The sequence below is a fragment of the Cyprinodon tularosa genome, unplaced genomic scaffold, assembly GCF_016077235.1.
Source record: "Cyprinodon tularosa strain WSP-4 unplaced genomic scaffold, ASM1607723v1 ctg78, whole genome shotgun sequence".
In the NCBI taxonomy this organism is placed as follows: Eukaryota; Metazoa; Chordata; class Actinopteri; order Cyprinodontiformes; family Cyprinodontidae; genus Cyprinodon; species Cyprinodon tularosa.
Window position 1 is genome coordinate 198,181 of NW_024039540.1, and position 21,999 is coordinate 220,179.

Here is a 21,999-nt window from a genome sequence, read left to right on the forward strand (position 1 = left end):
CAGCTAATATACGCAACGGTTTTAATAGGAACCATTTCCTTTCCCATTGAGCTTCATCCCAGTGTTCACGGGGATGGACGTCTGTGTCTTCAACAGGCGTAGAGCTAACAGAACTGGTAGCCTTGCGAGGCAAGGGCTCAAACATGTACGGCTGTAAGCCTTCTACACCAAACCAAGCTTCTGCCGCCCTGGCGTCCTCTTCCACAACATCTTCGTTCCCCGCTTTTCTCCTCTAAATAAAAAATGTCTGACGGAGGAGACTCATCCATGACCTCCGACACTAAACTCTCCTCCTCTTGCATGTTTCTGCTGTCCATAGCGTTCCTTGACAGTGTCGTTTCTAAGTCACCAATTTAATGCTACTTGGTCCCAATGGAATTTCCCATTGGGAACCTGCTAGCACTAAGTTGCTAACTGGTTAGCAAGATGCTTTCGACAAACCGGCCACAACCAAGCTTGCTTACGAACCTTCCGCCACGACAATCCCACCCCCTCGATAAATGACCAATCACATTCATTTTATTCACTCGTGTAAAGTCGTGCACCACTCGGGAGAATTCGTAAATGCAACAGTTGGAACAGCCGTTTCCCTACGACTTTAATATCAAATGCACCCTTAGTGAGGATCATATTGTTGTTCAGCTCTGCTGTCAAGACAGGGCAGCCATGTTGGAATTTGACAGAAAACTGCTGAGGTTCTTTCTGGCTGTTTAGGGTGGGAACCATCGGCGTCGCCAGACCCCATTTACTGGGGCACGTGCCCCAGTATAAATGAGATGTGCCCCAGTATAAATCTCATGAATATTTGCAACAGTATTACATTTTTTTAATGCATCAATTTAGATATTTCCAACGGAAGGAGACGTATATTTCTACTCAAATGCGCAGCAAGTGTGTTGGTAACTCCAAATTGAGGATGTATTAGCGCCCCGACGTCAGCGCATGTCACTGCATGAACTGCAGGTAAATTAACACGCTGCTCTCAACTGAGTTGGATGGGACACTGTGCGGCCACGACGCATTTTTTAGTTTAGTTTCTTACCTGTCAATTTTATTATTTTCCCAGTGAAACCACATGATTTATAGGCTACTAACTAAAAATTACTGCATTGGTTTGTAGATGGATATCAGGAAATTCCTCACACGACGCAGAGACAGGGAAGCAGTAAAACAAGATGAGAGAGAGAGAGGTAAGGTCCCGTAATGAATTAGTGATTTAATGTAACCAGTTACATTAGGAACGTTATAAGTAATATGATAGATATTTACATAATTATAAATTTGCGTTTTTTTTATGTTTGCTGTAGAGAATGAGAATGCAGGTGCTGGAGTAGGAAAGGGAGGAGGAGGCGAGACTGACAGGCAAGAGACAGGTGAAGGACAGGAGAGACAGGACCATGAAGGTGATGAGGATGCAACAACCAGCTTCCACAAACAAGAAGGGGACATTAGTGACTTAGGGGGAAAGCATGATGGTCCTAAACAAGTGAAGTTGTCCCACAATCCCCAGCACAAATTTGGAGTAAAAAAAACGTTAATTTAATTCAAAATGGTTTGAGCTTTTCCTGGTTAAAAAAGAAAGCCTTGTCATCAAGGATATGCAGTGTGTTTTCAACTTGCTTGATAACATCATGTTCTCCACACTAACGCAGGTCATCCAGATCTCCATCACAATCCCAGTCTACAGCTGGAGTTGTGAAAGGTCATTCAGTGTGTTGAGAAGGATCCACACTTGGCTGAGGTGCACAATGGGACAAGACAGGCTCCATCATCTTGCTATTTTATCAGTTGAAAAGGAAGAACTTTCTAAGCTGAGTCACAAGTGATTGACCACTTTGCAAAAATGATAAATAGGAGGTACACTTTAATGCTCAAAAAATAAAAGGAAAACTTAGCTCAGGATGAGTTAAAATTTCCCCCGAACTAAAACTCTGTAACCTAGGAATTAATGATTACTTCAGAATGTGTATAAGGAAACTTTTTATATGTCAAAGTTGTTGATGTCTTATTTTTTATAGCTGCAATGTTGAAAATGTTCATGTTTGTTAAAACAAATATGCTCTTATACTCATTATTATCTCAACTGGTAATTTTGGTAGGAATGTATCAGGGTTGGGCAGTGTGCTTGTCTGTATTTATGTATAGAAGGAGGGGCGTATGCACTAGGGGGCCGGTGCCCCAGTAAAGCTTTGTGCCTAGCAACGCCCCTGGTGGGAACTCCATGTCTGATGTTTCTGTTAATCTTCAATATTAGGTAAATTATGTAATTATATATATGTTTTATGTTATGATCAAATGTAGCATTACATCTATAATCCGGGCAGACACTGTGAGATATTTTCAGTCATTGCACTCAGCTACAACTCAAACTATATGATGAAACCGCAGGGTTTAAAAGTTCACAGCTCACGATGTACGATCCGTACGACCCGACGCTCTGATGCGATCTACCTGCTCACACTCTAGGTCTAAAAACCACACTTCAGACTCCGTGCCTAGAGATGGCGCTGGTCGGACTCATTAACCTGGATGAAATGGAGAATAACCCCTTCTCTGCACATGCGCAGTGTCAAGGTTCAACAGCAGGATTTGTCCATGAACACCTCACAATGGCAGACATATTTGATTTTCTCTCAACCTCACGTTTGCTGATCGGGAGGTGGTCGTGAGAGGCTAATTGCCTCTTGTTACCCCCTGTACACTACATGACGTGGGACGAACGATGAGGCTGAAAGTTGGCCCGATCGAAAAAATTTGTGCACTAATTGGCCCGAAAAGGGCATAAACTGGGTTTAGAGGACAGTAAGGCTAGTTAGCATTACCGCAGTTAGCTTAGCAGCTAACAGACTTTCCGATGTTGTCTAAAGCTGCAGTTTCTGGTGAATGTAATAGAGCTTCAGAGCCTCAAACAGCTCCGACAGATCTAGTGTTGTTGGTTCTACGCTTTTCATAAATTATGCTTTGCAGATTTAAAATGAAGAAAAGCTTGAGTGGACCAACGGAAATAACAAAACACAACGCAGTATGATGGGTTGGTTTTTATTAGCTGTAAACAAGGACTGATCATTTAGACGAGCACTAAACCAAAAAAACAAACCTGCACACAGTCTGCTGCCCCCTGCAGGAGACATGGCTGATATCACCGGCTGGCAAACCAAGGCCTGGAATGATTTAGCTCTTCATGGAAAACAGTTTCAATGAAAATATCCACAGAAATTCTTTGCAAAACAATACAGACATTTCTTCTTATCTAATTTCTGAAAATGCAGCTTTAAGTAACATATTACTACAAAACTAACAAATAGAAACTCTACTTCATATTTCCTCAACACTATGCATCTTCAATCATTGTAGTTTTGGCCTTGAAGAAACCGGGTGTTCATAGAGAAGCTGGTTATTTTCCTGGACAAAGATGATCTCAGCAGCAAATAGCAGCGTTTGCAGCTCCAGCACTGAGCCACAGTTCAACGCCACAGTTCAGAGAAGAATACAACATCCAGATGAAAGCCGTGAGCACAGCTGTGAACAGCCCGACTCTGCTGGCCTTGGTTCTGTTCCTGCTGACCCCTCACACCGGGTCAGAGGAGGTTTTGGCACTGTTCTTGCGCTTCTTTTTCAGGCGGTACACATAGAAGGTCTTATTCTGAAAGGTTCTGGTGAACAGGGCCGTGTACGCTGCCGCGTCCGTCTTGATGGCATCACAGAATCGAGGGTGGGAGGCGGGGACGAGGTCCGGATCGTTCTCGCCTGGTCCGTCCATGATCTGCAGAGGAAGGAAGCAGGTTTACATGAAATACAACAAAATCGCAGCGAGTAATATGTATTCTTCCAATGTTTAGGAAAGAAATGGAGCAAAGCGGGCAAACTTTCTGCTGCGATAACAGAGAAAAGGACACTTTCATCCGAGGAGGAACAGCTAGCTTCAGAAAGCTAAATCTGCACACAGAGATTCTATGTTCGGGGGTCCAGAAAATGTGTCGGAAACAATGATTTCAATTTCTAATGGAAGGTTCTGATCCAAACACTGATAATTAGTTAGCAAGGCATCAATATGAGCCACTCTGAATAAACTTCGAGTTTACACACAAATTCTAAGTGTTGATGTTCTACATTGGAAACCAGAGAGGCCATTTTTAGGCTGATACATTAGCCCAGGAGTTAGCAGGAGCTGCATTACGGCTTTAATGACTTCTTTGGCTTTCCATTGGCTCTGGTTCACTTCATTTAAGGCAGTCAGTGATAAACCGACAATTAAGATGTCAAGCTGATCTTATCTACCCTTGAAGAAGTCTACAAATCAGCAACAGTGGATTCTCCGAAGTCTTTATTTATATTTGACAACATTATGTTGTTCAGGTAATCCAAAAAAGTAAAAAAATTAAAATAAAAAAACAATCCTCTTTGTTTCTAAGTTTGAAGACGTTTTGCTTCCCATCCAGGAAGCTTTTTCAATTCAAAATGTCAGAAAAAGCATTGAGTTTGAGGCTTTATACAGTAGCCCAACAAAGTCTTGTTCTGTTTAGAAAACATGCAAATAGAACCGGACAAACAGGTCCGCCCAATTGGAATGGGGGTCGTTTGGCGACTTTTGTTAGCCTGCAATGCCCCATACCTGTCTATGTCTCTGAAATGGGGTCGTTAAAGGGAATTGTTGGCCTGGCTGAACAGGCGAAGTCTTCTTTTCTCCTGTAAAGGGGTTGGGGTTGCGATGATCGCGGGAAGGGGTCAACAAATTTATACCTCAACCCCTATAAAGGGGAACAGAAGACTATTCAGCCAGGCCAACAATTCCCTTTTATTTCCCTTTTTTTCCAGGATTTTTCCATGTTTTTTTTTTGGCCCTTAGAAACTGTTGCTTCCAGAACAAGCATCCTTCTTCTGAGGAAGGCCTGAGCAGAGCTTGGTGATGAACATGATGCAACAACCTCACTGCATTGTGGGATTTATGGGGATCTGGAAACAGACGCCACTATGGAAGAAAAACAGTCTCATTGGAATCTGACTTTTTTTGTACTCTAAATTTTAAACACTGAATTTCTTTACACATTGAATTTGTTACACTGAATCTGGTGAAAATTCCCCTGCAAAAAATTCAGCAGCAAAATAACTGCCTAGGAGTTCGGTAGGAGCTGTTCATCTGCATCGAGTTTCGATTGCTTTGGTTTGGTTTCACCAAAAGGTCAACACATTTGCAGCTGAGTTTTTTTGTAGCTGATTTTTTTGCAGGCAAATTTTTTAAGCTGAATTTTTTGCAGGTGAAAATTTTTACTAGATAAAAATTTAGTGTAAGGAATTCAATGTATAAAAAAAATGTGTTAAAATTCCATCTAAAAAAAATCAGTGATAAATATGCTGTGTTAAAAATATTCTGTGTTTAAAATTGTGTGTACAAAACGGCAGATTCCAATGAAACAGTTTTTCTTCTATACACCGCTTGCATCCACGATTAAAAAAGTGAAAAATGTGCAAAACTAAAGTGCTAATGAAGAATTAAGAGATGCCGAATGGCAAATTTCACTTGAATATTTATGAATCTGAGCCCATATGATGTTTCATACCGTGGTTTTAGCGCGCTGCTAGCCTAGTGCTGCTGAAGACATTTTGAATTTAAAAACCTTCTTGGATGGTAAGTGAAACATCTTCAAACTTGGAAACAAAGTCTAGTAGATTGTTTTTCTTATTACTTTTTTTGGAATTTCTTCCAGAAGAAACTTGGATCATCAATTTATTGGAAAGTTTTGTTTCTTTTAGTGAATATTAAGCCTTCAGCAGGCCCAGATTCAGTAATAACCTGGAGGTGGGGGTTCAATATCTATAAAAAGCCAGCTGGTTGATCTGAGTAAACAAGAGAGCGTTTTCCTACCATGTGACCAACATTTTTTCATTCATAAACATTTGTATTATATCCACTTAATAAATGATATAAATTAATGTTACTGTGTTTTTTCTCATAACGATTTCTCCTCATGTAGCCATGGTGGATTTGGTGAGTTGACTTGTGAATCTATCCCAGTACTCCTAAATAGCAGGACTTTCTTCCATCTTCCTCCACTGGTCTGGAAGAAACTCCCCCCTGGTTCTGTATCATTTTAGCAGCAGTTATAAAGAGCTACTCTGGAAGTTCTGAAGAGCCACAGGTTGCAGACCGCTGACCAAACTGATGCAGCCTCCAGGAACCAATATTCCCCTCATGTTCCTCTGGTTCATGGCCGTCTGCAGGTGGTGAGAAGAAAACAACGGCTGACAGAGAAATTAGAGTCAGACTGAGATGTTCAGACAGACAGAGACATCTCCTGAGCGCTGCTTCAATAAAGCTGTCTGCATGTCAGGTGGCGTGTTCACCGGCTGACATTTACAGCGTCTCAAACGCACACACCACCTCCGAGGTGCGCCTGGGACGGACCCAGCCTGCTAATCCACAGGGCCCAGGGGTGTGTGTGTGCAGAGTGACAGCAGCAAAGAGAGAAGCGGCGCCGCGCTGATAAGAGGTGAGACTATTGATCTCTCTGCGGAGGCTGAGGGATTCCAGCTAGGAGACATGAAGCACCACCCACGTGTCCGTTGGACAGGTCCAGCAGGTCCCGCAGTCTGCAGCCTCTCTGGTGCCTCCGCTCGTAGCAGATGCTGTTCTCCAGAACCACGTAGTCGGCGCCCGCCGCCCTCAGGATACCATACACCTCCTCTGGAGACCGCCGCGCGTACACCTGGTACACCTGCACACACACACAGCGGATCCATTCAGGCTTCAATGGATGCTTCGTTCTCACATCGATTAATGGAGGGAGGAGCCTCCATCCAGAAGCTTTCAATCACCGTTGGTTTGACTTCAGCTTTATTCACTTTGAAAAACTAAACTAAGATGAATGAAGGATGCAAACAGCAGGAGACAAAAGTATGAAAGTTTCTTTTAAAGAAGAAAAAATGGATCCAAAACTGCTGAAAGAACTCAAAGAAAAAGAACCGATGAAGAAGGAGACATTTCTAAGGCTTCAGGAGCCCTGAGAGCCACAGTGGGAACCTTCCACAGTGGACACCTTCCACAGTGGGAACCTTCCACAGTGGGAACCCTCCCAGGAAACCAGACTCCAACCCCTGATTCATCATTTAAAAGCTGCCTTTTTTTTTATCCTAGTTACCTTACATGAACATTAACACCTGTTTATCCACCCGAAGAAGCAACAATATTGAGAAGATACGTTTCCATGACGACATCTATGTTAAAAATGTCTAATCAGACCTCTGAACTGCTGTAAGCTGCAGTTAGATAAAAAAAAAAAAAACATACGCCTTTAATCATTAGGGTTTAAACATTAGATCTTTTAGTTATCAGGCTCCTCTCCTGTGGAACCAACTACCAGTTTTAGTCCGTGAGGCAGACACCCTGTCTACTTTTAAGGCTAGGCTTAAAACGTTCCTTTTTGATAAAGCTTATAGTTAAACAGAGTGATGTGTGCTTAGTCGCTCGGTAAGAAGAGAGGTAGGTGGAGGTAGAGCGTTAGCAGCCCTCTCCGGCTGGGAGAGTTTCTATCCAGATAGATGTTTCTCCTTGGCTCCATCTTGGCCACATGGCGGCTTTACTTTTCTTATACCTCATCCAAAAAACTAAGGTTATCCTGAGCTATTTTCTGCATTAGTGCTGCTAAAGCCTTAGACTGCTGGAGGACATAGGGAGCCCATTTCATCATTCCGCTTCATTCTGTCTCTATTCTCCCACTCTGCAGAATCTGTTAGTTTAAACTCTAACATTATACTCTATCTGCTTTTGTCATAGTAGCTTCATCTGGTCTGTTCCTGTTTGGCGTGACTCCATCCTGGAAAGAATTATCAGCTATGCTGCTGCCATCAACACCTTTGTTTATAGATGTTCGAGATCTGCCTGTTTTCCAGTGTAGACCTCTGACTGTGACTGGCTGGATGTGCTCTCTTCATCCTCTGACATGGAAGTTGCCTCGGAGCTCGTCTGCCTGGCTGTGTTTCCTGGACAGGGCTGCCTTTTACAGTTGGCTTTTGTATCCCTGCTTCTTGTTCTGCTGGAGGTTTCTTCCCGTTCAAAGGAAGTTTTTCCTCTCCACTGTCGCTACAAGCATGCTTAGTGTGAGGGATTGCCTTTGAGTCAATGAATTGATGCAATCAACTGGTTTTCCTTAGATAGAAAACTTTAAATCAATCTGACTGGATGATCTGGTTGAATTGTAAAGTGCCTTTACATGGCATGTGCTGACATTGTGAATTCACGCTATAGAAATAAATTAAATTGAATTGATATAGAGGAGGGAGAAAAGAAGGTGGGAAAACTAGTGTCCTAAAGGGCAGGCAGGTATTTAGTTAATAATAAAATGTTAGACAAATATGGAAGCAGAAAAAAATCTAAAGAAAAAAAAGATATATGTAAAAATGAATAGATTGTTAAGAAAATGAATAAATAGGTGAATAAAGCAAGATGGGAAATTCCACAATAAATAAAAACACATTTAAAAAAGAAAAAAAAAAATCTAATTCGCTGTTTTAAAGCCCTGATGAGGATGTCCTCAGTTTCTGAACAGGAGCTGCTAACATATTTATTTATTAATACATAGTTTAATGACCAAAAAAAATTCCTCTGTTAGACCTACAACATATAAAACGAATACAAACTAAATAAATTAAAGTGAACAAAAAGAGTAAATGAGGGGAAATTAAAACAAATTAAAGGAAAGGTTCGGTCAGCAAGAAATAATCAATGGATCATTATTTATACAAAAAACTAATACGTTTGCAGTGATTTAATAAATTTAGTGTTAATCAATAAAAAAATAAAAGTAATGATCTTCATTGCGATCCCAGAGTCCGGGAGCGGCCATTTTTCCCCAAATATAGTAACACCTCCCTCCTGCCATCTTCCAGCAGTGACGTCAGGGTGCGGTAAGCCTAGCGCCATTCTCCCCACTTTACAAGCAAAATCAATGGGAACTACTAGACACATCTGCAATCAACAACAATTATTGAAGATTTCCAGAGGACCTCACCATTGAAATTCACCAGAGCTATAGTGAAACTGACAATGCCCACGTGCATGGCAGCTGGATGTTGGAATACATCGGATAAAAGTGAAAAAAAAAAAGTTATTTCACCTTTCTGATTCCTGATCCTCCATGAATAAACACGTAATATGTAGCCAACATTTAGAAGAAGAATGTTTTCAAGATGACTTGGATAATAGCGCGTTGTGACAAACACCAGATACAGCACTGGGACTTGATCCACAGCCGATACCGCACCGTGACGTCACAAACCAGTAGGTGGCAGTAGTGTTCTTTGACAAACATTGATGCCTCCAGTAAAGCACATTCAAATGAAAATTACTCTTCATTAAAAACACTTATCACTTATTGAACAGTTTGTAATAATTTCATATTTAAAGTATTTCAGAAGTTTGAATTCTAAATATAGACTCTAGAAGAACCGGGCAGAGTTAGGATGAATAGATCCAATAGCAGCAGCTTGGCTCCTCTGCTTCACACAACTGATGTTTTTAAATCCATCTCCCACATCACATTGATGAAACAGTCCACCTGACATGACAGTGACCCCAAACCTGCTGCCTGTCCAAGCTCCGCTTTTATCAGCCACAGGTCCCCCGCTGAACGGAACCAGCAGTCAGCGGAACAGAACCAGCATTTATCCGTGGCAGGAAAGGAGACCTGAATGTGAGCCAGCCTAACAACACGAACCAAAGAGATGAAAACCAATAAAACAGCCCGAATGTTTCCTCGTGTCATCTGTTCTCTTTGCCTAATGGAGTTGTGTCAGAGGTTCGATTTTTTTTGGATGTATTACCTTTAACTCTGCTTTTCAGATGTAGAGGAACTCAGCCCAGAGCTGTTTTTGGCTCTAACTGTGTGAGTAGTTCTGCCTGCTGAACTCTAAGCCCTGAGGCAACAAAAACATTTCATTACAAGCTGCAGGTGATATTCTGACAAGCACTAAGTGGCCTTAGCCTCTCGGCTTACAAGCCAAGCTTTATAGCTAATGATAGAAAAAAACCTGAATAACTGAACGCTGTGGAACAAAAACTAAGCAATAATGAAAAGGCTGAACTCCCACTGGCTTACCAGGAATGAATAAGTCTTCATCTTTTCACAATGATGATGATGAAACCTGCAAGGAGAACCGTCCTTCTGCACAGAACTTTAAATGCTGGAACTCACTTCACAATACAGGCCTGTTCATTAGAAGTGGAGGACTTGGGTCCAGGGTCGCACCCTGGTCCTCGTCCTAGTGGGACATGTCTGGAACCCCTCTCTCTAAGGGAGAGCCCAGCCACTCTGCAAAGGACGCTCATTTCAGCTGCTTGGATCCAGGATCTGGTTCTTTGGGTCGAGATCTAGATTAATGACCATAGGTGAGGGTAGGATAAGACCGACCGCTAAATCATAGCTGTGGTACGACTCATGTACAGAGAATTTGGTCCTCTCCCAGCCTGGTGACCTTTGCTGCATGTTTCACTTTCTCTACCCTCATTTCCTGTCTACCTACCTAAAAAAAAAGCCTAAAAATATATATATTTTTTTACAAATCCAGAGGTCTCTCTTCCCCACAACAGACCAGTGCAGCTTCTGGATTATAGCAGCACCCAAACTGGTCCGTTTACTGATCTCCCTCTCCATCCTCCCCCAGAACCAACTAATGTACAAAAAAGAGGGGCGAAATCCCCTGGTCCTAAAACCAGACCCCTCAGGCTTTTGGCTGCATGAGTCCAGGGTCATCGTAGCCAATCTCCATGCGATGTTGAAGAGGCATGTCAGCCAAAACTGTCCAACAACGGCCAGAGATCTAAGGTACTCAGGGCGGATCCCATCCACCCCTCTGCCCTTGTGGAGTTTTTTTTGACCACCTCGGTGACTTCAGCCTGGATATAAACGGCTCCCAGTTCACCCAGTCTCTTCTTACACCTTGGAAAGAGTGTCAACCAGATTGAGGAGATCCTCAAAGTTTTCCTTGGAGGCAGATAAGATGGTCCACTCAGACTGAATGTCCTCAACCTCATTTGGAATCTGGGTGAAGCTCTCTTATAGGTGGGGGTATAACACGTCCCTAACTGACGGCTCTACCAGATGTTCCCAGCAGACCCTCTCTACTCACTTCGGCCTGCTGAGTCTGTCTGGCTTCCCACTCTAACAGTGTATCCAGCTCACCACCAGGTGGTGATCAGTAAACAGCTAAAGCCTCTGTTCCTGAGAGGGTCTGAGACATACGGCCGAAGGTCATAAGATACGACTACAAAGTCAAACATCAACTTTTGTGTTGCCCTGCGACAGACTGGTGATCTGTCCAAAGTTTACCCGGCATCTCTCTTAACTATTAACCTAACCATAACCAGGGCATAACTAACCCTAACTATTAACCAAACTATCACCAGAGAATAACTAACCCCAACTATTGACCTAATCATTACCAGAGCAGAGCTAACTCTAACTATTAACCCAAACATTACTGGAGCATAATTAAACCCAACTATATTCCTAACCATTACCAAAGCATAACTAACCATAACTATTGACCTAACCATTACTAGAACATAACTAACCCTAACTATTAACCAAACCATTACCAGAGCATAGCTAACCCTAACTATTAACCAAACCATTACTAGAGCATAGCTAATCATAACTATTGACCTAACAATCACTAGAGCAGAGCTTACCCCAACTATTGACCTAACCATTACTAGAACATAACTAACCCTAACTATTAACCCAACCATTACCAGAGCAGACCTTATCCTAAATATAATTTTAGTTCAAGTAGTTCTGAACTGAACAATCAGCAAAAAACATTCGCTGCTACCATCAACACCTTTATTTATAGATGTTGGAGATCAGCCTGTTTTTCAGTGTAGTCCTGTTTCCCAGACTTTGACTGACTGGATGTGCTCTCTTCATCCTCTGACATGGGAGCTGGCTCGGAGCTCATCTGCCTGGCTGTTTGTTTCCTGAACTCCGCCTCCTTTTACAGTTGCTTTTTGTATCTCTGCTTCTGTCTCCTTGAACTCCAGTCGGCCTCAGCAGATGGCCGCTCACACTGAGTCTGGTTCTGCTGGAGGTTTCTTCCTATTAAAAGGGAGTTTTTCCTCTCCACTGTCGCTACAAGCATGCTTAGTGTGAGGGATTGCTGAAGAGTCAATGAGTCGATGGAATCAACTGGTTTTCCTTAGAAAACTGAATTGGCGCTATAGAAATAAACTGAATTTAATTGAAAAAACAAAATGAGGACCAAGAAAATGTCCTCACTTTGGTACAAAAGCTCCTTTCTTTGTTGGTGAAATTGGGAAAATGGTCCTCATTTTGATACCAAAACAGCAGTGTACACACACACCCAGTGCTTAGTGAGCCTCCATCATCACTAAGGATCACTAATGAGGCCCCATGCCGGTCTTTGGCCTCGCCGACGGCTCAGAATGGCTTTCATCCCGCTGGGATGCAGAACACAGGCTGACCTGCACACTACTTCCTGCTCTCAGACAGGAAGACATGCGCTGAATGAAGGAGCAGCAGACCGCTAGCACAAGGGCTAATCAGTTCCATTACATTTTCATGAGTCCTGAACTTTCCTGCATGCTGAGGTCAAACAGACGACACTAGACAGTATGCGGCAAGAAAAGCATTCACCCGGAAAGTGGACCACTTTCAGCGCTTCATTTAGTGGAACAAAATCATTTGTTTCTTTAATGTGTGAAACCTGCAGCAGCTAATCTCACAGGGACACCCTGACAGCATTCCTGATCAGCACGCCAAGAAGAACTCCCTCTCCCGTGTTTTACTGGAACGCAGCTCTTTCAGACTGCGCCTTTCCCGCCTCATATCGATTCCTGCTAAATGGAAACATATGATCCATTTCTCTTATAAATTCACTGCAGGCTTCTACGTCTGCAGGCGGGCAATCAGGTCAACAGAGGATGAAACAGGTGAGCCTTTGGAGGAATAGCTTCAACTGCTTTTATGAACAAAACTTCCTCCTGAAACGATGGGGAAACTTTAGAGAAACAAATTGCAATTCCCTGCTTATATATAGTCAAGAGAAAAACTCAAAAGAAGGAACTCTGTGAAATTCTGTGTGCTTTTCTGAAAAAAGGGCCTAAAGATAAATCTAGAACTGGCAAAACCAGCAGGTCCGGTCATATTCAGAATTCAAACTTCTGAAAGTACTTTATATATAAAATTATTGCATACGGTTCCATAAATGATCAGGGTTTTTAATTAGGATTAATTTTCATTTAAATGTGCTTTACTGGAGGCATCCATGTTTGTCAAAGAACAGTACTGCCACCTACTGGTTTGTGACGTTTGAATTTATTCTGTAACCAGTGGTGAGAACGTCTATCATTAATGGTTACGGATTAAACTCGCCTGAAGACAGAATAACCTCCTCACTGAAACAGGGACATGAACCTTGGACTCACTAAAACAGAACCCACAGACATTACACAGGGAACAAACAGAAAGCAAACAAGCAATGATCTGGCCCCGATAGCTGGAACTGAGCCCAATATAAAGGAACAGACGCGGGTGGAAGAGATCAGTGATAATTAGGGACCGGGCAGAGTTAGGCAGGTGAGTGAAATGAACGATTAAGTCCAGCTATCAGGGCAGATCACGACAACGTCACAGTGCGGTATCGGCTGTTGATCAAGTCCCAGTGCTGTATCTGGTGTTTGTCACAACGCGCTATTATCCAAGTCATCCTGAAAACATTGTTCTTCCAAATGTCGGCTAGATGTTACGTGTTTTTTTCTCTGGCCAGAAGTTCCTCCCTCTTCACGAACCCGTCCGTGGAGGATCAGGAATCAGAAAGGTGAAATAACTCTTTTTTTTTTTTCCACTTTTATCTGATGTATTCCAACATCCAGCTGCCATGCACGTGGGCATTGTCAGTTTCACTATAGCTCTGGTGAATTTCAATGGTGAAGTCCTCTGGAAATCTTCAATAATTGTTATTGATTGCAGATGTGTCTAGTAGTTCCCATTGATTTTGCTTGTAAAGCGGGGAGAATGGCGCTAGGCTTACCGCACCGTGACATCACTGCTGGAAGATGGCAGGAGTGAGGTGTTACTATATTTGGGTGAAAATGGCCGCTCCCAGACTCAGTGATCGCAACAAAAATTATTAATTTTTTTGCTGATTAACACTAAATTTATTAAAACCCTGCAAACATATTAGTTTTAGGTATAAATAATGATCCACTGATTATTCCTTGCGGACCAGACTCAACAGAAATTCAGTCACTACTTCAGAAATGAATAAAAACACGATCTACTGCATTAAACAAGCAGTGGAACAGGCTTTCATCTCTTTAGCTTTGCTGCATTTAGCTTCTCAGAAGACAAAGCCATTGCTTGCAGAGATATAAAGCACTATTTTAAAGGGTTTTCACTTTTCAAGGCCTCACATTCACTTTTATTCTGAGAAAAAAAATGGCCGCTCCTAGTCACTTTTTCTTAAAATAACTGCATTTGTTCTTGGATTGAGGAGGTTAAAAAATACATTTTGCCAATAGAACAAGACAATTTACACTTAAAATAAGAAGTATGTTTTTGGTAAATTTCCCATAACTGAACTGGTCCCAGTGGAGCGCTCTGATCTGATTGCTTTAGTCAAGTCTTGTGGTTTTTGTGTAACGTTAGCCTGCAGGCAGGCAGCAGTGCAGTACCTGTCTGGTCCGCTCCCGCAGGTCTTTATCTTCATAATGTGGGTGGTTGGTGAGAACTCTGCCCGTGCACAGCTTGATGCCGGCCAGGAGCTGCATGCTTCCAGCAAAAACCGCCTGCTTTGGGGTCTTTGTGCTGCAGACAAACAGAGAAGGACGACTCAACAATCACATCTAAAACTGCTCTTTAATGGGAAATGAATGATTGGATTTCAGAGGAGCTACAGCATCCTGAGAGGAAAAATAATGATAAAAATGAAAGAAAAAAAACACATGATGATGGAAGAAGAGGAAGATGAAACAGTCTGGAGGTTATTCACCAATGCATTTAGCTATCCAAAAGTTTAATTGAATTTCACTTTGTTTTCTAGCTTTGTTATTCACTCCATAGTTGTTCTCTGATCTGCAGCTGTAACTTCAACAGACTCAGAATTTAAAGTTTCTTTCAATTAAAACAGGGACTGTGAAGACAGCAGCATATTCAGTTTTGTGCAAACAAATTAAATACCAAAAGATGAACAAACCAAGGACAAACAGAGGAAACCTGTAGTAGTTTTCATACAGTAAGTCTGTAAGGCTGGAGGACAAGAATTGCTTACATTTGACACTTTTTAACCATCTAAACTTCAGATATCTTGTGAACTAATTCCTGCTCTAATAGTATGTACATGCAGCCTCAGGAAAAGTAACTTATTTTTCAGTTAGACTTGTTGTGACGTCGATAACAAAGTCAGAAAAACATTTTTTTTCTGAATAACGTTTTTTACCAAATGGACCAGACGGTGCTGACAACAGCACTATTCTAGGGAGATGCTTTTACTGATTCAATAAAAAAGGTTCTAGTTGCAAGAAGTTGTTTAAAGGAGTGATCACCTGGTAAATGAGAGTGGAGAGTGGTGGCCTAGCTGTTAGAGAATGGCGCTTGGAATCCAGAGGTTCTGAGTTCGGGCCCCACTCCCAAAGACTGCTGCTCTTGGTCCCAGAGCAAAGACCCTTAACCCCTAACTGCTTCGCAGGTGCCTCACAATTGAAGCCCACTGCTCCCCAAGAGGATGGGTTAACATAGTTGCTCTGGCATGGCTACACATGGTAATCTAATGTGTTCATTGTGTTCATGTAGATGTAGCGTCACCAACATCAGTAGTTAGCCACGGTTTATATTACACAAGCAGCAAGACTTAGAAACTGTGTGCAGGTGAGCTCATCATTGGTGGAAAAGCTGCAGAGGTGGTGATAGCAAGGGGAGCTAATGTTTGCCTGGTGATTATAAGGTGGGCTCATGTTAAATTGGTAATAGCAAGGCGGGCTCATGTTCGAATGGTGATAGCAAGGCGGGCTCATGTTAGCACTGTGATAGCACCATGTTAGCATGGTGATAGCAGGGCAGGCTCATGTTCGAACGGTGATAGCAAGGCGGGCTCATGTTAGCACTGTGATAGCAGGGTGGGTTCATGTTAGCATAGTGATAGCAAGGCGGGCTCATGTTAGCACGGTGATAGCAAGGTAGGGTCATGTTAGTACGTTTATAGCAAGGCGAGCTCATGTTAGCATGGTGATAGCAAGTCGGGCTCATGTTAGCATGGTGATAGCAAGGTAGGGTCATGTTAGTACTGTGATAGCAAGGCGAGCTCATGTTAGCACGGTGATAGCAAGGCGGGCTCATGTTAGCACAATGATAGCAAGGTAGGGTCATGTTAGTACGGTGATATCAAGGTAGGGTCATGTTAGTATGGTGATAGCAAGGCGAGCTCATGTTTGTACGGTGTTAGCAAGGCAGGCTAATGTTAGCACGGTGATAGCAAAGTGGGCTCATGTTACCATGGTGATAGCAAGGCGGGCTCATGTTAGCATAGTGATAGGAATGCGGACTCATATTAACACGGTGATAGCAAGGCGAGCTCATGTTAGCACGGTGATAGCAAGTCGGCATCATGGTAGCACGGTGATAGCAAGGTAGGGTCATGTTAGTATAGTGATAGCAAGGTAGCGTCATGTAAGTACGGTGATATCAAGGTAGGGTCATGTTAGTACGGTGATAGCAAGGCGAGCTCATGTTCGTACGGTGATAGCAAGGCGGGCTAATGTTAGCACGGTGATAGCAAAGTGGGCTCATGTTACTATGGTGAGAGCAGGGCGGGCTCATGTTAGCATAGTGATAGGAAGGCGGGCTCCTGTTCGTACGGTCATAGCAAGGCGGACTCATATTAGCACGGTGATAGCAAGGCGGGCTCAAATTTGTACGGTGATAGCAAGGCAGGCTCATGTTAGTTACTTATTTGCTTTGATTCTGTTTTATCTTCCTGTATTTTAATCATGTAAAGCACTTTGCATTGTCTTTGTACTGAATTGTGCTATACAAATAAATTTGCCTTGCCTTGCCTAGCACGGTAATTGCAAGGGGGGCTCATGTTAGCACGGTAATAGCAAGGTGGGCTCAAGTTAGCATGGTGATAGAAGGGCGGGCTCATGTTAGCATAGTGATAGGAAGGCGGGCTCATGTTAGCATAGTGATAGGAAGGTAGGCTCATGTTAGCATGGTGATGGCAAGGTGGCCTCATGTTAGCACTATGATAGCTGGGTGGGCTCAAGTTAGCATAGTGATAGTAAGGCAATCTCATGTTAGCATAGTGATAGCAAGGTGGGCTCATGTTAGCATGGTGATGGCAAGGTGGCCTCATGTTAGCACTATGATAGCTGGGTGGGCCCATGTTAGCATAGTGATAGTAAGGCAATCTCATGTTATCATAGTGATAGCAAGGTGGGCTCATGTTAGCATGGTGATGGCAAGGTGGGCTCATGTTAAAGTGGTAATAGCAAGGTGTGCTCATGTTAGCACAGTGATAGCAAAGTTTTGTACAGCTCTGATGACATTTCAATTTTTTTAAAGTAATGGTAAACTTACTTAAAGTAAGTAAGTTTATAGTAATTTTATAACGGCATTTTGTAAAACCGCTGCTTTCAAACAGATCCTTTGTGTTTGCCCCTGATGAAAGCATGGAAAAGGAAGACTAGGAAAATAAAGTTTCTTCTGTCATCTTCCAATATAGTCCTCATGGTGTTTTTAATAAATAGAAATAGACTGAATAGAATTTTTCAGATCACCATATTTACCTGCAAACTTCTTTATTTTAGACGAGGCTTTGCTGAAAAACTACAAGTTGCACATTTCTTTCTTGTGATGCAAATGAGCCCTTTCTGCACATTGTTGTTCTTCTTCTATTTATTTCTATCCACATGTGCAGAAGCTCTTTTGAGTTTCTTTTGGCTGCAGGGACACATGGATTCCTCTCCTGAGGGACAATAACGGTATTTGTCTTCCAGTGTAAAATGTAAATGTTGCAGCCATTCTTAGTAGATTTTAATGGTTTTTTTGCATTAAAATAGAAAACCTTTGAAACTCTCTTTAAGGCATAGCAGGGCATTCAAAAATGTCTTGCTCACTTCACATCAATGTTTTATTCCACCAATAAAGAACTCCAATTACAGCCCAAGGGTTCCTGCAGACACAAAGGTAAGTGCTCCTGAACAGTAATCAGGATGGTGACTGATGCTGAGACTCTGAGAGGGATTTTATAGGACTCGTATGCAGGACTAGATTACTGAAGGCCCACTTGTGATTGAAAGATGTGTACAGTAGCTCAATTAAGGAAATCACTCAGCCTCTCTGGCTCTCTCTAAGACACCCCTGAGTGAGTTAGACATAACAACTAAAGCACAGATCGCAGATTGAGCACTTTGCTCATGGGGGAAGAGGCCCAAATGTTGCTTATTTGGACGATTTAAAACATGCAAAGGAAGAGAATGAAGGAGGCACAAGAGGGAGTTAAATAAAGGAGAAGCAGAAATAAAAAACTGATTTTAACTGAACAGCTGACAGACAGATTGCACTGGCACATAACTGCTGAACAGAACTGTGTGATATTTTCTCAATATGTGAACTTATGCATTCTCATGTGCTTGTGAACTCATGAAACGTCATCATCCTCAGCCCTCGTACTGTTCCAATTCACAAAAACAAGAAGACTGAGAACCGACAAAATCCCCGGATGTTGTTCTGGCCCATCCTTCTTTACCCAGCATGCACCAGAGCAGACTTTTCCGTTCTCCAGATTGACAGCTGTCCCAGCATGCACTGCGGCAGCTTGCAGGTTAGCGCTCACAGAGCTCAGAGTATTAAGTGGAAAGTTCTCATTTGTATTGCCATTGTTCTTGCCGTTTTAAGATCATTTAAGGCGAGAACATTATACTTTTAAGCTTGTCTGTATGGCCCATTTATTGACAAGGGGTGGACTTATTCTGTCTGTTTCAATTTGCATGTTTTCTAAATAAAAACAAGGCTTTGTAGGGCTACTGTATAAAGCCTCAAACTTAACGCTATTTCTGACATTTTGAATTTAAAAAGCTGTAGGGCTGGGTGGTCTGTGGGATAGATGGTAGAACAGATATAAATTTGGCCTACAGTAGAGACTTCCAAGCATCCAACCGTTGGTTACATGACACCTGCCCCAACATGGCTGCAAGCACAGAGGAAGCTGAGCAGGAAGGTTTGGTTAAAAAAGGTGACAGTTCAGAGATTCAGACACCATCACTGGACATGCAAAAGAGGTGATAGGAGTCATCCGATTTACCGTCTGAAGACGAGGCTGTGCTTTGGTCAGGAGACCCAAAAGGTTCCCTCAGAAATCTGAGCACAAGCGTTTCATAGAGCTTCTAACAGATAGAAGGCGTACTCATGCAAAGACATGGTCAAAGATTAGTGGTTCAGATTTGCACTACTTTGGATAAAAGAAACTTTTCACAGTTTTTCCCCCCAATGATCTTATTGAAATTATTACACACTATTCAATAATTGATAAGTATTTTTAATTAAGAGTAATTTTATTTGAATGTGCTTTACTGGAGGCATCCATGTTTGTCAAAGAACACTACTGCCACCTACTGGTTTGTGACGTGACGGCGTGGTATCGGCTGTTGATCAAGTCCCAGTGCTGTATCTGGTGTTTGTCACAACGCGCTATTATCTAAGTCATCTAGAAAACATTCTTCTTCCAAATTTTGGCTACATATTACGTGTTTTTTCTCTGGCCAGAAGTTCGATGGCAAATCCTCCCTCTTCAAGGTGGCAATCCAACGACCAACCCGTCCGTGGAGGATCAGGAATCAGAAAGGTGAAATAATGTTTATTGTTTTCACTTTGACCCGATGTATTCCAACATCCAACTGCCATACATGTGGGCATTGTCAGTTTCACTATAGCTCTGGTGAATTTCAACGGTGAAGTCCTCTGGAAATCTTCAACAATTGTTGTTGATTGCAGATGTGTCGATGGCAAATCCTCCCTCTTCAAGTTGGCAATCCAACGACAAACCCGTCCGTGGAGGATCAGGAATCAGAAAGGGGAAATAAATATTCAATAATGGTTGTTGATTGCAGATGTGTCTAGTACGGTAGTTCCCATTGATTTTGCTGGTAAAGCGGGAAGAATGGCACTAGGCTTACCGCACCGTGACATCACTGCTGGAAGATGTCAGGAGGGAGGGGTTACTATATTTGGGCAAAAATGGCCGCTCTTAGACTCAGTGATTGCAATGAAAATTGTTTTCATTTTTTTACTGATTAATGCTAAATTCCTTAAATCACCGCAAACATATTAGTTTTAGGTATAAATAATGATCCATTGATTATTCCTTGCTCATCTGACTTTTCCTTTAAGAAAGAACATAAAACCATCTTCTGTACTTCTGTTATTTCTATTCATTGTTGGGTTTGATCATGAATCCAGGTTCTGTAAAATAATGCTCTAAATGATATAATTTTTCTTTTTCTTAGCCTTTAATTTTGTACTGCAGCATATAAACCGTTATATACAGTAAGCTGTTAGTGTCTTTGTTGATGTATATTTATCTGAATGAAGCATTTTGCTTTTTATCCAGCTCCCCTTAAATCAATATAAAATTTTTCATTTCATGGAAACACAAACAGGATTTATTGACCGTTTGCTCATACAGCCATTATTCTCAGCATGATGGTGTCTTGGCCCCCCCCACCAACCTGAAGACATGTCTTTAGACGGGATACAATGAGCTTCAATTGCTAACAATGAGGCTTTGTCGTCCTCACATCACAGTTCCCATTACCGGCTCAGCACACAACTTCCAGGAAAGATGAAGGGCAGCAACAGGAGATTCCTCTGAGGGGCCAATCGAATCCATCCTTTCAGATTACAGAGCTCACCTGTTTCTAATCTCAGCTGGTCACCTTGTTTTCTGCTTCATGGACCGACATGTTGGGACTTGGTGCCCACAGCAGCGACGGTGCCGTGTGCTTTGTTCCAAAACAGAAAAACTTACATTTCTGTTCCAATCAAATCATAAGGAAACAGGGTAGAAACGACAGAAACATGAAGATAAGCAGCTTTATGATGGAGCAGAGAGAACAGAGTGATGATGATTATAACTGATTCTTAAAATGTGTTAAAGTCCCTGTATGTGGGGCATCTCTATGTTCTCCTGTAACGGTTGAGGCTGATGACACACTAACTGCTGTGGTTCACGTTTCCACAGCGCTTCCCTCATGTCTGCAAACTAAGAAGGTTAAATCATTAAAATCACTGTTTCCATGGCCGTTCAAAGTCACTGTAATTCTAAGGGTTTCAGCTTAGCCGGCATCAGTGCTGAAATGGGCTACAGAGCAAGCCGATATATGATCGTTAAAAATTAGCCGATTTTCAGCAAGAAGGGGACTTTTTGAGAGTGACGACCCATTTCGCTGCATGTATCTTCAGGTCTTTAACTCTTGTTAGCGTCGGCTCTTAATCCTGTTTTCACCAAAACATCTGATATCAGAGATCTGATTGTTCCTTATGTTCCTAACAGAGCACTTCACTCTCAATCTGCAGGTTTACTAGTGGTTCTTAGAATTTCTAAAAATAGAATGGGAGGCAGATATTTTAGTTTTCAGGCTCCTCTCCTGTGGAACCAACTACCAGTTTTAGTCCGTGAAGCAGACCCCCTGTCTACTTTTAAGGCTAGGCTTAAAACTTTCCTTTTTGATAAAGCTTCTAGTTAGAGATGGCTCAGGTGATCCTGAGCTATCTCTATAGTTATGCTGCTATAGACTTAGACTGCTGGAGGACATAGGACCTTTTCATCATTCTGCTTCATTCTATCTCTATTCTCCAACTATGTAGAATCTGTTAATTCAATCTCTAACGTTCTGCTCTCTCTGCTTTTTCTCATAGTAGCTTCATCCGGTCTGTTCCTGTTTGGCTGTGACTCCATCCTGGAGAGAAATATCAGCTGTGCTGCTGCCATCAA

The 21,999-nt window shown here is 42.2% G+C and overlaps 1 protein-coding gene across 1 annotated transcript in view; it reads right to left on the bottom strand.

Annotated features, from left to right (window-relative positions):
- Positions 1 to 3,023: 3,023 nt before the first annotated feature.
- Positions 3,024 to 21,999, bottom strand: part of dpy19l3 (dpy-19 like C-mannosyltransferase 3) — an 80,426-nt gene continuing 61,450 nt past the window's right edge. The window contains exons 16-18 of the mRNA XM_038270844.1: positions 14,687 to 14,819; positions 6,555 to 6,713; positions 3,024 to 3,763 (exon numbers count right to left, since the gene is read on the bottom strand). Of these exons, the coding sequence (XP_038126772.1) occupies positions 3,569 to 3,763; positions 6,555 to 6,713; positions 14,687 to 14,819 (487 nt within the window). The 3' untranslated portion in view covers positions 3,024 to 3,568. The remainder of the gene's footprint in view (positions 3,764 to 6,554; positions 6,714 to 14,686; positions 14,820 to 21,999) is intronic.